General features: G+C 39.2%; 3 protein-coding genes across 4 annotated transcripts; 1 reads left to right on the top strand and 2 right to left on the bottom strand.

Annotated features, from left to right (window-relative positions):
• Positions 1 to 996: 996 nt before the first annotated feature.
• LOC140951034 (histamine H2 receptor-like) lies at positions 997 to 5,430 on the top strand. 2 transcript variants are annotated; one of them, XM_073400258.1, is made up of 2 exons: positions 997 to 1,407; positions 3,572 to 5,430. In XM_073400258.1, the coding sequence occupies exon 2, from the start codon at positions 3,762 to 3,764 to the stop codon at positions 4,725 to 4,727; it is 966 nt and encodes a 321-aa protein (XP_073256359.1). In that variant the 5' UTR covers positions 997 to 1,407; positions 3,572 to 3,761; the 3' UTR covers positions 4,728 to 5,430. The 2 variants fall into 2 exon arrangements, with proteins under 2 accessions (XP_073256359.1, XP_073256358.1); XM_073400257.1 differs by having other exon boundaries at positions 997 to 1,759.
• Positions 5,431 to 7,671: 2,241 nt separating this feature from the next.
• On the bottom strand, positions 7,672 to 11,203 carry LOC140950432 (probable G-protein coupled receptor No18). Its single transcript, XM_073399660.1, has one exon. It carries the CDS (start codon positions 9,867 to 9,869, stop codon positions 8,601 to 8,603), a length of 1,269 nt encoding a protein of 422 aa, XP_073255761.1. The 5' UTR covers positions 9,870 to 11,203; the 3' UTR covers positions 7,672 to 8,600.
• A 2,194-nt stretch (positions 11,204 to 13,397) lies between these two features.
• LOC140950433 (ubiquitin-fold modifier-conjugating enzyme 1) lies at positions 13,398 to 22,469 on the bottom strand. The gene is made up of 6 exons (XM_073399661.1): positions 22,309 to 22,469; positions 21,719 to 21,786; positions 20,699 to 20,762; positions 17,962 to 18,038; positions 16,268 to 16,358; positions 13,398 to 14,390 (listed from the first exon to the last, which is right to left on the bottom strand). The coding sequence occupies exons 1-6, from the start codon at positions 22,429 to 22,431 to the stop codon at positions 14,307 to 14,309; spliced, it is 507 nt and encodes a 168-aa protein (XP_073255762.1). The 5' UTR covers positions 22,432 to 22,469; the 3' UTR covers positions 13,398 to 14,306.
• Positions 22,470 to 24,440: the final 1,971 nt, after the last annotated feature.

The following is a 24,440-nucleotide window of genomic DNA, read 5'->3' as shown; positions in this document are numbered from 1 at the left end:
ATTAAAAGCAAGATAAAGCCATATGTTAAACCCTGATCCAAGAAAACTCATAAATCGAGAGATCATAATAATTCCTATTATGATCTCTAGAACAAAATCAACAAACAGTACAAAGCGTAGGTCTAACCCAAGTGGTTTTATATCAATGTTTAAACCGTAGGATTCAAAGTTAGAACTATTAAAAACTTAGCATTGAAGATATTATGGTATTGTGATACTGTCTCATTTAGATTCTGAACTAATGATTCTTCTGTAGCGCTTGTTTGCTAGGTGTATTTGTTCCGTCTTTGTGATCTTCACAACAAAGGTAGAAATGTTTTATTGGGCCTTCCAGCCTCTTTGGATCATTATGCTCAGTATACTTTTTGTAGATCGGCGAAATATGCTGCCTTATTTGGCTTTGCTTTGCAGGTTTTATTGAGCGAAGGAAACAACTAATCCCGCTATAATTCGCCCGATTCATTTCTCGATTTTCTGAAAAAACAGCATTAAAAGCGCATGAAATTTAATGTTGACATTCGCACTATATCCGGTTCTATTTAGGTTTTTATTTTCACACTTATATTTATTTTCTTTTTCCAAATTTTGACGGCCGGAAATGGCTTAGTATTTTAATATAAAATTGAGGAAGACTACTGCCTCTTAGAAACATGTTTCTAGAGCTGGTATTCGAATAGTATGTTATCTTATAATGCTTACAAAATGAGAAGATTTTATCTCCAAATTAAGGTGTATTTGCCGATTTATCTGTCATATCTGAATCCATTAGGCATTTCAAAGCCATTTTTGTTACTTAAATAGCTCGGAAATGAAAAAGAGCGAGTTTACATTGACAGCTAGAGTGATGGGTGGAGAATAAAGCTGATTGTACAATATTAATCGGTTTGGCATGAAGTCTCGCAAAAGAGTACTTAGTACATCATCTTCAACGAAAGGGGACAAATTGATCTAAATTCATTTTCAAATGCAAAGTAAAGCTTACATCGACATAGCACTAAAAGCCAGATGATCTTAACACTTCTTTGAAAAGAAGAAATTACAATGAACCGTGAAAATTACGAGACATTACGTTATCAGATTAGCGACGATATTCAAACGAATATTAGCTAACTTTTCAAAAGTTCCACAAACTCGCGATAACGGTATAATTTATAGTACTTTGCCCACAATTTTCAGCTAAAATGTTTCATACAGCTGGAAAGGGTATTTGCATTCAGAGTATCCTGTTTCGGTCACCCAAAGCCATGAACTATTTTTCAATATCTACGGCACCTGATTGATTACGGAAACATATTGCAAGTAAGCGTGAACCTAGAGCTCTTCGCCTAAAATCACAGATCAGTGACACGGACGAACTGGCTATAGCAACAACTCCTGGTTAATTAGTAGCTTTGCGGAACTGTTAAAGTAAGACATTTTATTTTATTTGCACTTCTAAGATACTTTATCAGTCGCCACACGTACTTCTTCAACATCTACGGGCGGGGGCGACCTTGCTCAGAGTGGAAACCATTAACAGGAAGCGTAAACTAGACCTCTTCGCTAAAATGCATGGATCCGTTGCGTGGAAGAAAGAGGAGAACAAATCATACTTCTGTGGTAGCTTTTTGCAACTGACGACCTTGAAGCCACACTAATTTCATCCGTCTTCTGGAAAACTGTTGCGCAAAACGAAATCTCTGCGTAACGTGCCAAGTAAATTTGACTCTATTCTCCCGCTTTGAGGTGATTCTGCGAACTTTGCTTTCGGAGCCGCAGAGTAAGTAGAGGTTCTCTTTTGACCGTTACATTTTTCAAGTAACGGACTGTGTAAAAAAGGCCCTTAACTATTGACTGATCTAAGGTTTCTTAAACTCAGTCCAAATATTCACCGCGGTCAAATGAGAGACATGTACAAAAGCTAAGCAAAATACTTTAAAGCCAATGTTGTTATTTTCCTCGTTCAAAGTTTAATACATCACCCGGCAATACGCTGTTAATTTACTAAACTATTTGAAACTTAGACTTGCTACAAGTCAACTTCACGAGTTTCTTAAAGAGCGGAGCGAGCTTTTTATGCCGCGAAGAACCGAGCGAACGACGAAGTCCCGCGCCATCGGACGAAGGACTTTTTTGAAAATCTATTTCAAACGTTGTTAAAAGAGTTCTGAGGGTTTGAAAACTGCAGAAACTGGCGTTACCTGTTGGCGTAATTTGCAAACATGACTCATACTCGGGCGGCAAGTATCATCAAGAAAAAAACGGATTACTGATTTTAATAACTAATTCTTTTACATGACCTGGCGAGCGTAATGGTGAATGAAATCACTCTAAATGAAGCAAACAATTGCCTCAGACAGATCGTTGACTGCGGTCGAGTCCTAATAACGTGGGGTAATTCGTATGAAACTTACGGAGCAAGCAAATCTTTGGTGTTGTTTGATTCAGCCTACGTTCCTTTGGGAGAACCCAAATATGGATAGAGTGATGTTTATTTGACCTCAAAAATGGTTCCCGTAATTTCTCATTCGTTTGTTTTACAAGTCAATAGATGAAAACATCCCTAAAACATGGACTACCCGTTTTTGGCCAAAGAAGACCCAAGGGCCCGGTTCAGACGCTGTAATTCACATGACCTGATTCGAACTGGAAGTTTAGGTTGACTCGAATTAATTTAGGTCGGCTGAATTGATTCAGACGCTTATTTTTATTCCAGCCGAACTAAGTTCAAAAGGGAAAAGACGTGCATTTCAGTAAACTCCTTTATAAACACTTATGCATTTGGTTTCATTCGTGTGAGAAGGATTGCCTCGCCCACTTTTAAGACTTAAAAGTTCCCAAATACAAGGTATCGATCCAAGGGGTGCGGGGTGGGGGGGAGGGGGTGTTGCTACTCCGGATTTCAAGTGACGGGGATGGTCGAAGGAGTGTTTTGGGTTGGTTTAAGTAGGGATTTTTTGGGTATTCAAAACAATCTGAAGATTCGTGGTAGTGCCCGCGTATCTCAGTCGCGTAGATCAGCGAATATAGTACGACCAAAGAAAGTACAACATGTTATCATTTAATGATTTTTGAAAATTTTTAGGGCTCGGAAATACGGCATGGGTTTTTTGGGGGTTAATGTTTGGTCCAGGAATTTTAGGGGTTTTGTTGGAAGCCCTAGGGTTTTCGATTTTTGCCCCAATTCGATCATTCCCGCCACTTAAAATCCGGAGTTCCCCTCCCCCCTCCGGAGATCTCGACCTTGTAATTGATCACCAGCATCGTGACCAAACTTTGGCGTGGGCTTTTGAAGAAGTGGGGTGACATTAGTTCTCAGCGAGTACCGTACTCGCGCACCGTGCCCGGTCAATAAATGTGAACGCTGCCTACGGATGTCCCTGTTGAGACCGGCCTAAGTGTCCCTGTTAGCGAGAGTCAAGGGGAAATAAAAGAAGAATGGCAGAGATAAGCCCTGATAAGCCCCCTCTTCAGAGGTGTCAGGTTCTCGTTAAAAGAGAGCTGGCTTATCCTCTAACCAACATAACCTGTTTACAGATAAGAAAAATTACAAGATATAAACAATCTAACGATTAGTTGTTCTGATTTCCAGATCTTTAGGTTGTTTGGCTGTTCTTTACACGCAAGCTTGCTGTTGGACAAGGCGTAGGTGATCCAGAGCAATCTCATACGGCATCAACGACAACAACAACGCATTTTGACAGAGGCCTTAGTGCCGCTGCCTCCCCCACAACAGCAAAAAAAAAACCACACAAAATAACAATCCTTTCCTTCATCAAAATATGAACGAATCACAGCCCACTCCAACACTCACCAATAACGAGCTGATCAATCTGTCTTTCACAGCATCAGACGTTTTCCTCGTCTTTACAATAATCATCGCTGTGCTTGGAAACACGTTGGTCTGCTTGGCCTGTGTTATTTCCAAACGGCTAAAGAGCTTCACGGAGCCCTTTATAATCAGTTTGGCGGTGACTGATATTCTAGTTGGACTCATTTCTATGCCAATATGGCTTTCTCACAGTCTAACGGGCAAACCCAACAGCAGAGACTTTCCGACCATTTACAAACTTTGGTTGCAGTTTGACATTATGTGTTGTACAGCTTCTATAATGAATCTTGTTTTCATCAGTGTCGACCGTTTCATAGCGGTCACCTATCCCCTCCGATATTCAAGCATGGTTACACGAAGTCGCGTCGCAATCGGGATTGCCTTCATCTGGCTTTACTCTTTAATTATCGCGCTCATAAAGCTCCAAAGATGGCAATACTACTCACTGTTTGCCTCACTGGCTTCGTTTTTCGTTCCTCTTTTGATCATGTTGTTCGCCTATTCTCGAATATTCCACGTAGCTTTAACCCACGTACGAAGCATTCGTCGCATACACTCGGACCAATCGATATCTAATCGGAGAACTGTCGAGAACTTTCACGTTAACTTAAAGGCTGCACGCACGTTTAGCATTGTGATTGGTGCGTTCGTCGTATGTTGGTGTCCCTTTTTCGTGGTTACGTTACTTGCTATGTATTCTAAGGCTTCCATAAACAACAACGTTTTAGCCATGATTAAGTGGTTAACATATGGTAACTCGGCACTAAACCCGCTGATCTACAGCTGTTTGAACAAGAACTTTAGGGCCGCGTTCACGGATGTGTTCAGAAGAGCGCTCAGTAGGAGAATGACACATGCGCAGAGTTCGACAACAAGGCACCCGACGACTTCTGTTGTTCCACAAGGAGACCAATAAAAATGGTAGACACTGCCTCCCCACCAATATAGGCTGATTTAGCAACAGCACGAGAACGTCATTTGACGACGGGAAAGTGTGCGGAAACGACTAAACTCGACTTCCGGTGCCCAATTTGCGGCTCAGCCATTGGTCAAGCCAGTTGTTGGATTTGCGCGCGCAGTCGTCAACTGACGTTCCCGTTCTGCTGCTAAATAGGTGTAAGGGAAGCAACACTGCTAGGTGAGTAATCTTGTACCCAGATCCCTTCTGCTTCGCTGACAAAAGATCAGGACCAAGTTGTTCAGATAACCCAGGGTTATTGCGAAATTTTGATTCAGATATGAAAGCTTAGAAGTTGAAATTCAGTTTTATTCTTTTCGTATACAATTTGATGATTGGATGCTCTAAAAAGAATAGAGAAAATTATCCGGGAAAATGCTTTTGAACAAAAGAGAAAGAAACCCAGGTTAAATTTAACCTTGGGTTTACGCTAATCGGCCTTCGAACTACTGGGCCCTGGGTATCGGATAACTCGATGGGCTGTTTTTTTTTTAAATATATATTTCTGATTATCCAATTAAGGTCGAATGGAAGCGGATGTTTGCTCGCCGCTGCAAAAAAACAAGTAACACCATCACCCTCCCTTCCAGACTCTTTGTGTTTTAACGCGATCTACCGATCCAAGATCGAGACTCTTTCATCATCATCATCATCATCATCATCATCATCATCATCATCATCATCATCATCATCATCATCATCATCATCATCAGTCGACTGGAGATCAGTTGACTGGAACACGTTTCCAACTGGCTCGGTCTTATTTTATTTATCTTATTATAACTCTGCCATTTAAAGTAAAAATGCAAACAAAATTCAAAAAATGATGAGGCAAGGGAGGCCCAAGGAAGCCAATAGGGCTTATAAAAAGGACTACTTTCAAAAATATATAACTTAATTAATGAATATAATACTGGCATCGGCAAGACAATTTAACTAATCACATACAATTTCTTTACAACATCAGAGGCGGATCTAGGGGGAGGGTGCAGGGGGTGCGCACCCCCCCCTGAGATGACCTGCGGTTTTCTAATACAACTGGTATTCTGCCAAAAAAAAAAAAACTATGTGGTGTATTGGAGTTGAAGTAGAGCAAGAGACGAGTGCACCCCCTCCTAAGAAAAATCCTGGATCCGCCCCTGAACATAGAAAATAATCATTAAATAGGATGAAAATAGATAAGGCTGAACGTGCAAGTGCAAAAACGAAAAAGAAAAAGTGAGAAGAAATAATGCAAGAATACGAGAAAAAAAGCGAAAGAAACGAAAAACTACACATAGATGGCCACAAGTTTATTAGCTCTGGCTATTTAGTGTCAACCCTCATCAAATAAAGCCTTTATTTTATCTTATCTTACAAGCATTAAGAGAAGTAAGGTGAAAAATGACAGCTTTAGTTTGGAAGTGAAAACAGCAATACTAGAGGCATTCTGAATTTCAGAGCTAAGGGAATTAAATATTTTGGGCCCTTGAAAACGAAGTGAAAGTTTCCTTACATTTGTCCCGCAGTAGGGCAAACGGAAGGATTTCTTACTTGAGTATTATATGAATGTACGTCACAGTTAAGTAAAAAAATGTCATTGAAACTACGAGGCAGAAGTGCCCACGATGTCATCCTCTGAGAAATACTTGTTGGGTCGATCCATTTCTGTACTTGGTTAGAAAAAGCATCTTTAAAGGAAAGTACCCAGTTGGGCTTAAGTGCCCAAGCAGAGTTTAAACCAGATTAACTTGCGTCTAAGTCCACTTAAGAACTGTATTTGTCAGACATGAGTTGTTCAAAAAACTCGTCTATTTCATAGTTAACAATGTCTAGCTTAATTAAAGTACATATGACACTAAAATGTTCAGTTTTTCAGGGTCTTTGGTCCTTCAGTATGTGTATTTAATAGTCCTGAAGTTCAAGCATGTCCTCCAAAAAAATCGTTCGGCTTTGGCCATCGGAAAACTGCATTTTTCCCTGTAGAAATGTCCGAGAGACTGAGAACGAGTTATGGGGTCCGAGCCAGGCTGATGACGTCACATGTCACAAGGACATCGCTGTTTTAAGTAAATTATATGCTGTATTTATTTCTAAGTGCCTTCAGCCATGCAAAAATGCTCCTGTAAAGTTATGAACGAGATACCAAAAATTTCATCACGAGGCACTGACTGGAATAATTTTTTAGTGGTAATTTTTGCAGGCACATCAAATTTCAGTCCATTTCTATCCTTGCAATCCGTTGTCACAGACGATAGGAAACAGTTTAAATGTCTAAATGTGGTTTTAAATAACAAAAGTAGATCCTTATTTTTGGAATTCAATTGATACGTAGCCTGCGCGCGCGAGCAAGCTCTCCTGGGCGCTCTGGCGGCGGGGCGGGAAAAGGAAGGAGAGCTTGCGACTACGTCTCTAAAATTGGAATATCTGCATCAAAAAAGTCGATGCGAAATGCTGATTGGCGAAGATTGCATTAATAATGACGTCATTACCCTTGGCGCGAGCTTTCACATGTTTTTCAATGTTTGTTTACATTCACGTTCGTTTCCGCTTCTCGCTGTTTGGCCGAAATCTGACAGCTCAGTCAACGGGAAGCCACAGGGGAATTGGAGGCGGAATTCAAATTCCAGAGACGTAGTTGTAAGCTCTCCTTGCTTTTCCCGCCCTGCCTTCAGAGCCCACGGAGGGCTTGCTCGCAGGCCAACTGACACGAAAAAAGGTTTTAGCATTTTATAAAAGCAAAAAGCGTGAAGTAGTCCCTTTAACTTCTCTTAGAATTGTTGAGACGAGGCTGTTATCGAAAATAACGTTTACTTCCGGGGTTTACTTGTTGCTGTCTAGTTACTTGCTGTTGCATGACAATATCTATAATAAACTGTTTTCATAGTTTAGATTAGTACAGTTTAATGAACACAAAATACTAGTAAGTCTTACTTAAAAGTAGTTACCAATACACTACGATATATAGTAAACTGACATTAAGTTAATATGGAACGCCTGATGTTGAACACATCTCAATTAAAACTTCATAAAGTTTGCTTTGTGGTACTATAGAATTCAAATGAGTGCCACCTTCGAAAAAGCACCGCACCCTCGCAGCAACTATGCAGCGGTAATTTTTCCATGTTCGTGATATAATGTCAATATCGCATGAGACAAGTGCCAAGAGCAGAACAACATCAGTTGGCGCGGGAAAACTCGCGTGAGTCAGGAGCCCATAAGCGGAAGCGACCAACTGACATACTAGGCCTCCGTCACAGCGTTTTCACGGACTGTTTATTTTTATATTCATTTCGGAGCACTTTTTCCTCGCGAAAATGAAAGCTCCGTTTCGCCTGTGAGTGCATTCGAGGTATAAGATATATAAAAAGGGAAGACTGAACATCATAAAAAGGTCAAAAGTACCATATTCAGGTCTGAGGGTTTTGTTGACTGATTTGTGGGACTTAGATTCTAGATTCTATTCTAGATTCGCGCCAAAATCGTTCTAAAAATGGTCGGTGAAAACGCCGTAACACGACTTCATGAAGGTTATGGGCTCCTCCGCGAGTCCACTCGTGACTGGCGCAAACTTTGCTGCTGTATTTTACTCTTTTCTTTACAGAGCTTAACCCTTTAAACCCTAAGATCAAAATTTGAATTCTCATTTGTTGCCCCTATTCATTTCCTACAGAAGTAGTGGGGAGAAGTTGATAAAATATCAAGCAAATTCATCTTGTGTGATCATGTCTGTAATTCTCATGACCACTCCGTTTTACAAAGCATTGACAATACAAGGAGAAATTTGATGCTGATCACTCTTAGGGCTTAAAGGGTTAACAAAAGCAAAATTAAACTGCTCTAATGTACGCACTACACAGTAGTTACTACTTCAGTGCAAACAAGTATTTCCATTTCCGTCTTAGAATGAGCTTTGGTTAAATCACCAAGATTGTTTCCACTATTTCGGCTGCTGCTCCTGGTTGCGGTGTGTGAAATAACCCGACTAACATACGACAATCTTCGGGCCGACACGAATCGACAGAGAATGCGTCGGAATGCTGCTCGGAAGTGCCTGTTAAGGAGCGTGTAAATAATGGGATTCACCGCTGAATTGGAGTAATGCAGCCACTTCATGGCTTTCGCAACTTCCATGGTCTTATCTTTAGGTATACACCCCGAATTGCAAGGTACTGTAAAGATCAGCAAAGAGATGATATACGGAGACCAGCAGGCGATGAAAGCGCCCATTACTATGGCAAGCGTCTTCGCAGCTTTCAAATCACTGTGCAGTACACGACGCATTTGGCGCATGGAAGTCTGGCTGGTCAATCGCGGGCGCACTTTGTGGAAGATAAGGCGGCTCGCATTTGAGGAATGTCTGGGAACCATACTGTAGGAGGGTCTAGTTTGTCCATTTGCAAAAATCTCTGGGTCTACAGCGTCACTGTTTTTATCATCGTGGTCCACTTCTGATAACTCGTGCATTCCTTGACCGTAGCCGCTTTTACGCATTTTTAGCGCTTGTTTATGAGCGACGCGAAATATTTTTGCGTAGGAATACACAAGAACTGGTAAAGGTAGGAAAAAACTAGCACAAGCAACAAAATACGGGTACCACGCTCCATGCCTCAAAATACGCAAACTCGCTACCACGATGGAGTACAACCACACCAATACGATACAAAATCTCGCGCGGTTCTTGGTTAGTTTGAGATGATATTTGAACGGAGATGTGATGGCGTAAAAGCGATCGACGCTGATTGCCACGAGGTTCATGATCGAGGAGGTCCCGCTCACGATGTCCAGGCAGATCCAGAGCGTATAAAACTCGACATCATGGTGAGGGTTAGGCCATTTCTTTACGAGATAAGTAAACCAAAAAGGCATACACACAAATCCAACCAACAAGTCTGCCATAGCGAGGGAGACCACGAAGTAGTTTGTGACATTCCTCAAATCTCGGCAAAGATAGAACGCGGCACACACCAAAATATTACCAAAGATTGTGAACACAATAAGGACAGCCAACGGAATTGTCGAGATCGCGTCGTTTTCGGACATTCTCGGGTCTGCCTCGGATACGATCGCCTCCGGCGTTGGACCAAAAAGAACGGGAGTGGAGTAGTTTGCTTCTTGCATTGTGTCGTTCCTTTCTCGGTTGCTTCAAGGAAAATTTTAAGTGGTTTATAAGTAGATACTCAACATTTGATCGCCAATTTAATTATTAAGGCCGGTAACTTTTGAAAGCCCACACGAAAGTTCCATTTGCAGCGCCGAGTCACTGATGAACGAAACGTAATGTTGATTTTATCTTCAACTAGGCAGCTGTTCAAACAATTTCCACAACGAGCGGCAAAGTACGTTCACCATTAACAGATTTTTTAAATTTTCGTTTTCTACGAGAGAAGGCAAGTTCTGCTCAAAATAATGGAACTCTCTTCACCGTTGTCGGCCCAAGCTAGCGTCCATTATGCATAAGTAGTTTTGAATTGTTTCCCGCTGATAAATAAACACACGCCTACCGATTTTCAGAACTAATTTTGTCAAGAACAAGAAATCTCTGCAAATTCAAGTAACAAATTAATAAACGCTGAGCGGTGTCTTTTGTGCGCTAACTACGACTCCTGCCATGTAATTGTACTTCGGCGGAGAGTTTAATAGCGATAAGGCGTGAGTTTGCTGTTTCACTTGTTGTGTTGCTTGTCCAACTAAAAGCGCGCAAATTGTGGTAGACCTGTTATGTTTGTTGATCAAGCAAACGCAAATCTTGCTTTCAATTTTCAATGGCCTTCTCACTGTGCAAGCTTGTTTGGTTCTCAATAAAGGTTGCTTCTTCTTGTCTCAAAATTAAAAATTGTAATGATTGCGAAATCCAATCTCCAACAATTTGCGATATCGCTGACACAAGCACACGGCGATCCCCGGAAAGCTTAGCCTTTTTTGCCAGGTTGATGTCGAAGCCAGTCTCTTTCTTATTAACGAGTACTGTTGTATTTGCTTCAAAATATAGCGTACGACGAATTTTTCAGTCACGTCTACCTCAATGAAAGGAAAGCGAATATCTCTTTCAAAACGTGAATGGAATACACTAAAATGTCACTTGTCAAAGGGTTTTTTGAATTCACCTGCCAAAAGACCAGAGTTACACAAAAGCGTTCAAAAGCTCGCAGAGAGGAAATAACGAGATTATTGAAAATTGATATATATATGTCTCTCGCTGATAAATGTACACAGGAGGTGACTACCATGAGGAAAATGTCGGAGACACTCTTGAAAACATCACCATAAACTTGTAGTAATGTAATATGAAAGTACTTCATTTAATTAACCGGATTAAAAAAACTTTGATTTCCTAGGTCAACCAGGTGAGGCCTTCACATAAAGAAAATAAAAGAATTTTAAACAGTGTAAGAAAATAGAAATAGTAGCCATAAATTAAGGCTGCAATTTGCCAAAAAAAAAAACTGTTCTCGTATCATAGGACTCTAGATCGATATGGAGGAGATAAAAAAATTGCCCAAATAGCACATTTCGCTCTGGTTGATGACGAAGCAGTTTATCTCGTCCAAAGACGACGGATTTCACTGAAAGCTGTTTTTTTTTTTCAACATTAAAATTGCTTTAGCAATGACATACCACTAATGAATTATTTCATAACTTGATAGGGCGTTCTTAGTTGCACTAACAACGTCTCTGTATGATATTAGGGTTTTTAAGGAGAAAAATTCTTTTAAGTCTGGTCTAATAATTTCACTTTCAATTTTTTTTTTAAAAGAAAGATTTAGCAATATTACCACAAAGCGCAACATTTCGAGAAGTAAACAAAAAAGACGCATAACGTCGGTTTGACAAGAGAATATTTCTTAAATACACAGAATTGGAAAGGAGACCGCTGGAGGATTAGGAAACATTCACAACTAAGCCACAAAAAAGCAATTCTGATGAATTCATTCATTTCTACATTTCGTATAAAATGGAAAGATAAGCTAAACGGCCAAACATGCTAAATTTGACATATTTCATCTCAATATTTGCATTAAAGAAGCGATAACATTCGACTGGCATTTGCACAAAGTACTTCATCTTTACTTTGCCGCAAATTATACCCTTTTTTTTTCAACTGGCCGCGAACTCTTCGCGTGAATCTTTGTTTGGACTGATGTTAAAAAAACACTGAAGGCAATTCAAAATCAAACTGTACCTGGGCTCCGCGTTTTTAAGCTTAAAAATGGTAAATAAATTGGCAGACAGTCTTGTTTCTTAAAAAACGATCTAACGTACAAAATTATTAGAGGTAAAATCAGAAGTATTAAAAGACATTTTTCGGCTCGATTTCGGCGTTTCCTACGAAATTTCATTCCCGACGGCAGTTTTTTTGTGCTTTGATCGTTTAAACCAACGTCCTCACTTTAATTTTTGTTTCATTGTTTGTTTTTATTTTCAAGTTCTAAGTCTTTAATTTACCAAGGACCAGTAAAACGAAAACTATCAAGTACTGTAATTCTCTTCTAAAAAACTGGTAAGTTTGTTTAGCGAGCTCGACAAGATGGTTGCTATTAATTTTAGTTAATGCTGTTGAGCAGGTCCAGGTACTTTCTTGTCGTATCCATTACATGAGCCCAAGTTAATACACAAGGTGGTTCCTGCTCAGTTTTGAGTCTTAAGATGAAAACGGTAGAAAGCTATTGAGCGGTCCTTTCTCGTGAAAGCGTTTCAGTTGTACTGACGGCAACCTTTTTAGTGAAAAACAAAAATGGCCTCAATGCATACGGTTGTTTCCGCCAAGAAAAGGATGAAATTATACAGCACGTCTTTAGGCCAATAAATCCTTCCTACTCACGTTTCTCTTTATTAGAGAGATAAATATTGGAGAGAGGCAATTGGAACCGGCAGTTTGCTGTCGATCTGAAACGACAAAAGGTCTTACTTCTCAAGTTTTTCACGAACGTAAAAAAAAACTTGTCTGCACGTTGTAAAGGGCAAACGTAATAAATGGCGCCAAATTGGTCCCGTGAACTGCCATCTCTGCCATGTACGGTAAACGTGATGTTTAATCTTCTATTATTTCTTGCACGGTAACAGCAGCCTATGTAAACCGATTTAATGAAGACAATAATTGAAAATGTCACAAGTCACGGAGGTCGTTCTTCGAGCGGATGTGTGTTGTAGTATAATTGATACGATTTCCTAACAGTCTTTGCCATCTCGTGCGTGTTGCAAGGCTCACGTCGAAAAATACTTGCGGCGCAATACTGAAAAATGTCAACATAAACTTGAAACATATACATCTAAAAGATTTCAAGGACTCTTTTAGAAGGGTCCATTCGTCCTACAGTATCGGAGATACGTCTGAAATTCTGGCTAGTCTATCTTCGAGTCGCATACTTGACGCAGTACTCGACTCGAAGATACACCTGAGGTTCAGCCTACACGCGCCCTTGCTCAAATTTGAATCTGAATGTGTTCATTATTAAGAAGAGGGCAAGACCGGATTCCCGGAAAAAGAGCTCTCTGAACAAGGAAGAGAACCAACAACAAACTCAACCCACGCATCGCGTTGTCTCCAGGGCACGTAATTGGTCCTCCCTCCCTCCCCCCCCCCCCCCCCTACCCCCTCTCCGAAATATACCAGCATCGTCTTACTCACAAAAATACTCCAAACCAAGATCTAATTTCAATGCTTTATTATTGAAAATATAATCGAAAATAAAATCACAGACCGGTAACTCACTGATAGACTTTCGCAACTTTTGGTTGGGACTTAGCTAGAATAATGCTGACTTGTAAAGATGACTTGATAACAACACCGTCTTGTTCTCAGAGAAGAAAAGTTGCTCAAATTTCATCAAGTTTTAAAGAAAGGCAAGCACAGCCGAGTGTTGAATAATGAAAGAGCTCCGAAGGAAAAAAATTACCGAGCACATAGCAGACCAGTGTCAGTTGTAACTGAAGGGTTTCCAGAAAAAAAAAGGCGCATTTGCTTATCAATAATTGATAACGACTCATGAAGAGTTTCACTAGGCCTTTCGACTGTTTCGGAAACAGCAGGTTATTATTGTGGCAGGTGAGGTGATCCAATAACGGCCTGCTCTTCTTCTTATTGAAGGTAATAACCTGTTCAAAACCTTAAATACCACAAACTGCGAGATTCTTGAACGGCAGAAAAGACGCTCTTTTCATTTTTCGTAGATTCACTGGTTTTCCTAAAACATTCATCCCCAGAAACGCAACTGTGTCTATATCAGACGTACTCGTATAGTTAAACAATGAATTCATCTACATTTTCTTCATAATTCATGAATTAATTAATTTTTAGATCAAGAAATATCTAAAAAGGTTCCTCATGAAGTGCTAAATTCTAGAACCACGAGGAAATTCTTAAGATATATCAGAAGTACTTATCGTACTTCTGAGGTTCATAAATCCCGCATGGCTGTAGTACCGTGACTGTGTGAATGTTTTCTTTACATTGTTTTAATCAAAATCCGCAAGTTCAATCTTCACTTCGAGATTAATTAAATTTACAACTTACACACAAACCTCTATACATTAAACTGTTTATTGACTTTCATTCAACTATTTGCTTGCAGTTTTTTCTTTGTATTCTATCAGTCCTTTGTCTATGAGATCTGGAATTTCTACGGCCAACCAGGGACCAAGCTAAAATAAAACGAAACAAAGAAAAGATAGACTTGTAAAAACGAACGACATAATGTTCCGACATTTTGGTGACCTTACGACGCTATTACCAAGGACATGGAAATAAATAAATGCGAGTTCAAAAAGATTTATTAAAGTACTCTAAATTTGCATTAAGTTAGGAGAGCTAGATAAAGACTTAAGCACGGATTGAATCGCATTTATCTATTTCCAGTTCATTGATAATGGCGTCATGAGGTCGCCGAAACGTCGGAACATTATCTCCTTGGTTTTTAAATGGATATGTATCTTTCAATCATTATCAATAAACAAAGAAAGATAAAAGAAAAGAGGAAAGAACGAATTTCACTATTATCACGTATGGATGACAACTCAAGAAATATAGGCTTAGAAGTCAAGATAAAACCGAGGCCAACTTTTGTTACAAAACGTTTGCTAACTGAACAAAAATGGAAATACCCAGAAAAGCTTTCCTTTCACAATACTGGACGCATTTTACTCTCCAAAAAAAAAAACAAACAAAAACAAAAACAATTGAGAGAAAACAGTGAATCTTCATTGTTCATCATAACAGTCTATATATAGTTGAGGGTATATGGTGGACACACTTGCAAAAAAACGTTGAGCGCTCTACTTCTAAGACTTAAACCTTGATTTGGCTTAAAAACACTTTAACCAGAGAAACATGGTAGGGCTGAAACAACAGAGCTGCGACCAGTTGCATAAAATCTAGGGTCAATTGTAATTTGCTTATCAATAATTGATAATGACTCATGAAGAGTTTGACTGGGCCTTACGTCAGATCTTAGCTGTTACTAGTGATGTTAGTATTATATTTTGCAACTGGTTCCTGAGCTCTAATAAAATGAAGCATTTCCTGGAAATGGCAAATAAGAGAGATCACTGCCAGCGATCGTTGCCCCCTTAGTAATTCTCTGTTGCCCCAGAAAAGTCAGACCAGTAAAACTATTGGTAAAAGTGCTGCAAGACAGGGAGTATGGTTTTTGCCCTTATCAGAAGAGATTAGTTCTGACCACTTGCAAGTTGATAAAATATCAAGCAAATTCATCTTGTGTGATCATGTTTGCAATTCTCATGACCACTCCGTTTTACAAAGCATTGATATTACAAGGAGAAATTTGATGCTGATCACTCTTAGGGCTTAAAGGGTTAATTCTCCTCAGTTCCTTATTGCCACCTTGATAAAACCCAATTTTACCACCATATTAACTATACAACTTTTATAAGGAGCCATTCATATAAAAAAGTCATTGATGCCTTTTTCAAGGGACACAATTCAGTCTCTTGTTTCAGCATCATTGTGTTACAATAGAACCTTGATAACTCGAATTCCCTGCTAACTGGAACTGTTTTTCATTTCCCTTCAGAGTTCAAGTTAACGGGCTACTACTGTAGTGCTTTTCTTCTTAGCAAATGTTTGAAGTTTTGTGTATTTATACACATGTATAGCCTGCTAAAGTAGGAAGTACATAAAAAACCTTGAGCGAGTAAATCCTGTTTTGTGTAGAATTAATCGCCTCCTCATTTCTCAATCTAATCTGCAAACAAGCAAGACTGAACTCTGCTGTAAAGTGTTCTTATTACAAAAAGCAAGTTGAATTTTCTTAGGATTTTTTTCTTTGGCCTCTTAATCCTTTATGTCCCAAGGGTGACCAACATCAATTTTCTCCTTACCATATCAATGCATAATCGAGAGAAAAGGTTAGGAGAATTAATGAAATGATCACCTAAGGGGAAAATGTTTTGATCTTTTATCAAATTCTCTCCACTAATTCTGTAAGGAAATGTAAAGAGATCAGTCGGGAGAATTTGAGTGCGGATATTGGCGCTTCAGTTAACATTTAACTATTACCTACCCCAAGAGCCATGGCATGGGCTATTCCAAATTTAGGGACATTTCTACCCCAGAGAGGCTTAAAATGGTCTGTCATACAAATCTTGCCACCCCTGAAATGGAATAAAGAGAAAAATGGAAGGTGGAAGCAGGCTTCAGAAAAGCAAAATTAAATCTGGGTCTAGGTACATTGTAAACTCTCTTAAAAGACACTCTTGCAAGCAGACAACAGATGAAACTCTACCTCAGTTCACTTTGAAAAAAAACCATATTGTGGTTTCCCATTCCTTTTAGCCAAGCCGGTTAAGAGCAAGAGATGTATGAGAGTGAGCAAAAAAAATAGGGGCACGGGAGGGGTGGGTTTCCTTCCCAGCACTACCCCCCCCCCCCCATGGGTCTCTGGCAATTCTCCTGCTTTTCTAAAAGGAGACAGAAATGACGGCTATGTTATATTACTGCCATATTGAAAAACAGCTTCAACTTTTCGTTCTTTTAATCCTACAGTCAAATCCTGGTAACTGGATCCCTCACTAACTCAAACCCTCGCTAACTCGAGCCTCAGGCTAACGCGAACCAAAACGATTTACCTTGGATTTCCTTCATACATTAACATAATTTTACCCTTGGTAACCTGAGCCCTCAGTAACTCAAACCTCCCGCTAACTCGACACAATTTTTGTTTCCCTTCGGATCATTTCTATCCCTTGATAACTCAAACTATGTTTTAAGAGCGTGAGAAAAATAACATAAGGTTCTGCAGTCCAAAACATTGAATATATTTCAGAACAACCATGTATTCTTTGTCTTTACTTCTTTGTCAGTCCAGTTCAAATACAACGTCCAGCCCTGTACATTCAGGGGCACCCAACAACAATTTTCGGAAAATATCTATTCGGAAGACGATTTGAGATCTAGAATTTTCGGAACATTAATTTTGTTGTAAACTTTGTTGCTTGCCTGCCTCTCCTAGGACTTTCAAACATCTAAAAAATGGTATAATTGCCCATATTTAACAGATTTTTACCCTAAAAAGATCACCTCGAATTTTCGGGACCCTTTTTTCTGGCTGAAAGTTTCGAAAAGGTAAGTTTTGATCCCTATAATTTTCGCATCACTAGACTTTCAGCTAGGAAATCTGAACAGATGAAGAATTTTTAGGGGATAAAAATATGCCTATATCTACCTTTTAAATACTAAAATATGTTCAACAATGCTGTGTTTAAGTGGTTTTGAACTATATTCTTGTTGGGTGCCCCTGTACATTACTCAAGCTTTGTTGCTTCAATTCCCTTGTCAAAATATCAATCTTTATTTCTTGTTGCCCTTGAAGTGAAGTGTGATACTTGTATTCTCTCCCCGCCCATTTACTTATTTCCTTATTCTCAGTAATTTTCTTCGAACTCCCAAAAACTCAAACTCTCAATAACTTGAACTCTTTTCGAATTTCCTAGAAGGTTCAAATTATTGGGAGTCGACTGTATATTTTCAACATTTGATGTGAATGATGCAATCTCCAAAAAGTGGGCAGTTATTTCTTAATATTATTACTAGTGGTTGCTTACTGGGGTCAGTTCAGAAAGCTCTGGTTGGGGACGATTCATCAGTTTGTTAATAGTGTCTGCTTCTGCTTCAGGGTGTTTTGACTGTATCCTTATATTGAGAGCACTCACCATTTGAAGTCAAGTAAGAATTTTAGTGAATAATGCCATTAGTTACCTATACATTTTTGCAGTTTTCCCATCAAGTTCTGGAATGGCTATCTCTGGTGCTGTTGTGGGATATGTCACTGGAATCTGTGAAAAGAATGACATTATGATACAGCTACTGATTGAACAGACTGATATGAAAATTTTGTAATAATTTCTACTTTACTGGATGAAACAAATAGTGGTAATCTTTCACATCTGGAATAAGTACCCCCTCCCATCCCCTAGCACTTTCTTAAATAGCAGCGATACAAGGAAAATCACCTTCTATGGCCACTTTATTTTTAACATTGATAACATTGATAAATTGTAGGCTGTTCAGCGAAGAGCTACTAGATGGATCACTAGGTCTGATGATGATTATGATACTAGACTATCTAAGCTAAAATTGTTGTCATTATCTAATAGGAGGTTCACCAGAGATGTTACATTTTTTTTAAATGTAATTCATGGGCATTATGATATTGACATTTCAAATAAGCTCATATTTTGTAAGGGCAGAAATACAGGTTATAACTTGAGGAAAAGTGACACACAGAACCTTGTTCCAAATTTTAGTAGAACTGATGGTTTTAAATATAGTTTTTTTAACCGTGTTGTAGATGAATGGAATGGTTTACTCAATCATCTTAGAGAATCAAACAGTATTGCAACTTTTAAAAGAAATGTTTTAAGCTTTATTAGGGATAACTAGAACAATTATTTTTCTTTTTGTATATATTTTTCTTATATTTTAATTAGTGGGGGCATCCCTAGTATGGCGCATTGGCGCTTTTGGTTGCCTCCTTCTCCACAACTTTTTTTGTTCTTATAGTAGTCTTAGCTTATTTCATTTCGTTATTTGCTTGTAATGTAGTGGAGTGAATCTGTAATAAATAAATTTTTAGGCTCTGACTACAGCAGAATCAGTGTGGGAGAATAGTTTCTTTTCCATGAAGTTACTTCCAGTTATTTCTATATCCATATGCAGAGTTCCTTTATGTGCGTTGCCTCTTCTTTCAATTTTGTCCTATTGCCCATGTTCTTGGTAGATGCATAAACTTCCTAGGAACAACTGCCGGGGAGAACTTTTAGAATTTTTGGGTGGGGACATGCTGCTGAGACCCTGGAACCCTTAGCCTACACCAGAGACTGTAGTTCAGCTGAATTTTGCGACCCTATACTAGACTAAACTCTCCAAATCCCCTCTATCCTAGAGTAGCTTTAGGCTGAATTGCATAATTTTTAACATGCCAATTCGATTTTTTTCTATTATTGAATGGCAATTCCTGGTATCTCTAGTCTAGACTAAAATCTTCAACCAACTGATCAGTTCCCTGATAAATGATACCCTATTCTAGACCCAAACTCTCTGATTTATATACCCTGTCTCAGAGTAAACTACTTGAAAACCATACCCCTCACAGCAGTACAAACCTATTTATTTATTAGGTACTGAGATTTATATCCACAAAAATCATAGTTGAAAAAAATTGCACTGATTCTGCTTGTAGCTAATCAGGAGTATGAAAGACAAAATTTCATCGTGAAAAACTATCATACACAAAATCAGCAATGCCAACCACGAAATTTCACTTACGATGAATGAACATACTGAAGACAATTGCACAAAAACCCACACACTTTGAAAATGTGTGAGGGAAGGTTTGCTTCTGTTTGCTTGGTTGAGGAACATATTTTTGGAACACGAAAACAAAAATACCGCTTAAAAAACTGAACGAGATGTAAGATTGCTTGAAAGATATTTGAAAATGAAGAATGAAGACAGGAAAATTGAAGATATTCCAGCAGCTTAGCTGAATGAATACATTAGCGAATTTATTATCTCTGTCCGCACTAAAGATGGTAACGAGTATGAGGCGACTTCTCTTTCTTCAAAGTTTAATGGCCAGCTTCGAACGACATTTGAAGAAAAAGGGCTATTCTGCCAGCATAATCAACGACTTAGTCTTTGAGAAAACCAGAAAAGTTATTCAATCCAAGCAAAAACAGCTAAAGAAGCAACGAAAAGGGAATAACCCAAAGCATCGGTGGCTTTGACAAGCGAAGGGCTAAAACTATTGTATGAGAAGGGTTTGCTCACAATGTGTAGTCCTGAGGCACTATTAAACACGCTCTGGCTGAACAACATAGTAAGTGTTCTAAATTTTATAAGCTTTCATTAATTTAGTTGCAGTTGTTGGGCGATTTTTAAATTGACTATTTTTTACGCTTTTAATCGCCCCATTTGTGCAATTTGTCTACCAAATCAAACGAAAAAAATCTCAGTACCTATGAAATACACACATTACAACGTTGGAAAAGCTTTGTGCGATTTATATTCACTTGTTAATAATTATCAGAAAACGAACGAGTGAGCGCAGCAAATGAGTGAGAGAAGTAAATCTCTATATAGCCCATATATGTCAGTACCACCCCCCCTCCCCCGGAATAACTTGACCGACCATTCTCTACTTCATTCTAAAGAAAATGTGATAAGCACCCCCTTGATTAAGTGCCCTCCATTGAATAGGCACCCTATGATCCTGCTGACATTTGAAATATGCACTTAGGCGATTATTGGGGGAAATACAGTTGGTACGGCACTTAATTAGAAAGCAAAAGTGTTCACAGACTCATGCCTACAGGCAGAAGTGTTGAGTGTATTTATTATGTTTTAAGGATTATTGCAAATGCATTAAATAACCCTATGTTCCTTTTGGGCTAGGGGGTCAATATATTTTCTATAGAACTGTTAAAATACTTACATCAAATTCAATATCAAATTCATACTTAAGGAGGTTGTGTATATACCAGCACTTCCCAAACCATCTACGAATAAATAAAAAGTATGTTTAATATGAAGAATAAAATTATGGTAAGAGAGGTGTTCGAAGTACCAAAGCAAAGCAAAAAAAAAAAGGAATGTGAGCACGATGCACTGTTATTGTTGGTTTTTAGTGTCAATGTGTTGCTCCAGAAAATATCCATACTTCTCCATCATCCCCTCGCCACATGGAAGGTTTGCCAGTTTACTGGTTTGAACATTTCACTTAAGGTTCTTACTGTCTTTTTTCACCTTCAAGACCCTCCTCCTCCTGATCTTTTCAATGACCGTTCTTGGTGTGGGGATTAGACTGTTTCTGGAAACATCCAATTTTACCCCGTGCTATGAGGATTGAGTAACTTCCTGGGGGGAGGGAGAGGGGAGGCAATGGAGGGAAGTATGCTTCTGAAGTCTTCAAACTCCCACCCTTTTTAAGACAAAATCTGTACATTTTGTTACCCTGTTGAGGTCAAGAGACCTTTTAGCTGGGTCTAAATATGACACTTTGTTGGAGAACATCTCCTTTTTTTACTTAAATTTGGAGTTAATGACCTTTTCCAGTTATAAAAAAGATCACATTATGGACCCCACACGACTAATTTTGCTTTTCTTTTTTTGCTTCTAGGCAAAAGTTTAACTATTTCTTCTTCGCAAAATGTGTGAAACTTTCTGCCATTTTCTGCAGCTCTACCAAAACAGCTGAGCTAAGACAACCTTGTACCCAGGACTTCTCTGTTGCCATCACTTTATCCTGTCAATATCCTTTACTATCAACATCATTTTACTGGATATTGCAAACGTCTCACAAATTTGGTCAAAGCTGGCTGATTTTATAGAATTTGCCACTGCATTTCAACCAATCAGAAACGAAGCATACCTAGAATGAATGATATGAAATTTATTGTTATCTGGGCAAATGAATTGTGATCTTAAGAAATTAAAAAGAAAAGGAATGCCTCACCTGGTTCCTTCTTTGTTGGATTCAAGTCTGAACCAATCATTGTCTGCTTCTTTGTTATTACTCACATACTACAACAAAATACACTTGTTATAAGGTTACAACAGGGGCAACCAACGACAATTTTCGGAAAAATATCTGTTCGGAAGACGATTTGAGATCTAGAATTTTCTGAACATTTGTTGTAAATTTTCTTGCTTGCCTGCCTCTCCTAGGATTTTCGAACATCTAAAAAATGGTAAAATTGCCCATTTTCAACGGATTTTTACCCTAAAAAGGTCACCTAAAATTTTCGGGAGCCTTTTTTCTGGCTGAGATTTTCGAACAGGTAAGTTTTGATCCCTATAATTTTCGGATCACTAGACTTTCAGCTAGGAAATCCGAACAGATCAAAAATTTATAGGGGATAAAAATATGCCCATATCCACCGTTTAAATACTAAAACACGTTTAACAATGCTATGTTTAAGTGGTTTTGAACTATATTCTCGTTGGGGGGTGCCCCTGTTACAAGTTCTTAAACTATTTCATTTGGACACGTAAGCTTTTGAACACGCCGCTGAATACTATTTTCTTTGCCTTGATAACTTTTACCTTAATAAGACTGGTGTACTCTTCTTTTAACCTCTGAACCCAATCATCGCTATCGCGAGGTCCAGCTTTTGTTTTTAAAGTCGGAATGGAAGCTACCGTTCTCTTGGTCGCTTCGTCCACCATTTTTACATCAAAATTTATTACGACTAGCTCGAGTAAGCAAGCACGAAATGTGATGCACAGAACTCGTTCTCGTCCCCAGGCTCCACTAAGCGCTTGCTCGCGGGCCAGGAAGTGTTAGACGCTTTTTTGATCTTTTTTGTGCACAAAAGACATCGGTCTGGGATAGAGATATAGGAAAAGGGGATGATCGCAGGCTATAAGGAGAGGTGTTAGCCTGTGTGACAGACATAAGACGGGGTTGGGGAACTCCATTTCAGCTGGTTAAAGGCTCCTGATTTCAGGGAAGACTGCATAACTGACTCCCGACCCAAGGCTGAAAAATGTTTAAAATTCAAACTTCCCGACATCTCTAGGAAGATCGAAGGCCGGGGCCTCTGATCGCAGGGTAAGCCATAGGGAACTGTGCTTTAAATTGAAGTATTCTCTGTACTGCTTTTATTTTCGTCTAATACAGACCAATAAGACACACAATTTTTCTTTGTCCTTCAGAGCTGTTTTCTTGAGCTGAAACTAAAGCCATGGCTGAAGCTTTGCTCTTCCTTTTCTGTCGTAAGGAATAATTATGCATGTGGCTTTGCTTGAAGATGAAAACAACAGAACTCAGTCTCGGCAGAGCAGGGCTATTGCTGTAGCTCAGCTGTAGTCTTATCTAATTCTCTGCTCTTCTGTTGAAAAACAGCTAGCACACTTAGACAGACCTACACTCTTCAGGATAAACAAATGTGACAAAGTGTATTTCTGATAAAGGACCAGAACTTCTGTAAGCAGCTACAGCTGGGAGACAGAATGAAGTTAGATTATCACGTATTGAGAACAAATTTATCAGCACTTTTGTTAAAACCTAAACAAATAGTGTCTTTCCCTTCTAATTTCAATATGAAGGTTAAATAGCTTGAATTTTTCAGCTGTACCAACCTCGTCAAGGATAAGACGCGCTTGGCAGGCTTTTCAAGGGTAACAGAAACGGAAAACAGGGAGATTAACTAGTTCACGTTTACGCCAAACTGCAAAAGTGAATTTGTACCACGTGACCAAGTTTTCCCCTTAATTGTCGTTTGCTGTCTATTACTAGCTCAGGAACACGACTAACTTTTATTGTCCGTGAAAATCATATTGTGATTAAATTAGCTTAATATATACTATAATTTTTATTATGCGACAGCTGGTACTGTTTGTAAAATATTTCTTTTTTCCTTTCCTTTCTTTAAATTTGTGTCTCTCTTCCCCCACCTCGATTAGGCTCTCCTATACGCGGGTGGACGCTACCGTGAAATTGTAAATTGAGATTGAATGAATAAAGTTGAAAAGTTGAAAAATGAAGTTACTTCTGCTCAAAAATAAGTAGTTTCATGCCAGTTTTATCCATAAGAATTGTTCTGGACTGCAGTTTTTATCTGCTTACTTTCTATTCTGAGAAAGTCTCAACTTGAATCCGACGTTAGCGGTTTGCCGTAAACGCGACTCTTAATCTCTCTAATGATCGAGCGAGATAGCTCGATGCAATGGGCACAGGACAGCCTGCGTCGTAGACACTCACTCTAAACCGCTGTACAGACAGACTATACCAATTGTTTGGAACATGCGTGGGACGGCTGCAACGCAGGCTACAATCTTGAACAGAATAAACTAATAAAACACCACACCCCCACCCCCCCCCCCCCCCCCTTGGCCCCAAATCAATGATGAAGCCTCCCAAAAGCCAAAACGCGCCTTCTTGCCTTGATTTTGGGGGGGGGGGGGGGGGGGGGAGGGGCCCGGGGTACAAATTTCCCATCTATTTTGTCTAAGAGGCGGGAGGGAAACGGATCAAACAATAGCAGGCAAGGGCCCTAGCTATTAATCACTATCTCCTGGATAAATGTATTATTTATCCAATGGAAAACGCAATTAGTTTCCTTAATTTATATTCGCTGGATAGTGATTTATCTGGTGGATATCGCTTGAACAACTGACCAACCGGGGCAACACCTCTCACTCAGTTGTGAGTGGGTTTGATAAGAGTGTTTCGC

Source organism: Porites lutea, chromosome 10 (assembly GCF_958299795.1).
Source record: "Porites lutea chromosome 10, jaPorLute2.1, whole genome shotgun sequence".
Taxonomy (NCBI): domain Eukaryota; kingdom Metazoa; phylum Cnidaria; class Anthozoa; order Scleractinia; family Poritidae; genus Porites; species Porites lutea.
The sequence above is the reverse complement of the archived record's forward strand: the minus strand, read 5'-3'. Positions and strand labels throughout refer to the sequence as shown.

What these genes read in the sequence shown, in the direction of transcription:
- LOC140950433 (XM_073399661.1), bottom strand. Translation starts at nt 22,431, where the DNA reads ATGGTGGACGAAGCGACCAAGAGAACGGTAGCTTCCATTCCGACTTTA. An exon ending in TCCAACAAAGAAGGAACCAG is followed by an intron (nt 20,763 to 21,718) that starts GTGAGGCATTCC and finishes ATTTATTCGTAG; the next exon opens with ATGGTTTGGGAAGTGCTGGT. An exon ending in AATTTGATATTGAATTTGAT is followed by an intron (nt 18,039 to 20,698) that starts GTAAGTATTTTA and finishes TTCTTTTCACAG; the next exon opens with ATTCCAGTGACATATCCCAC.
- LOC140951034 (XM_073400258.1), top strand. Translation starts at nt 3,762, where the DNA reads ATGAACGAATCACAGCCCACTCCAACACTCACCAATAACGAGCTGATC.
- LOC140950432 (XM_073399660.1), bottom strand. Translation starts at nt 9,869, where the DNA reads ATGCAAGAAGCAAACTACTCCACTCCCGTTCTTTTTGGTCCAACGCCG.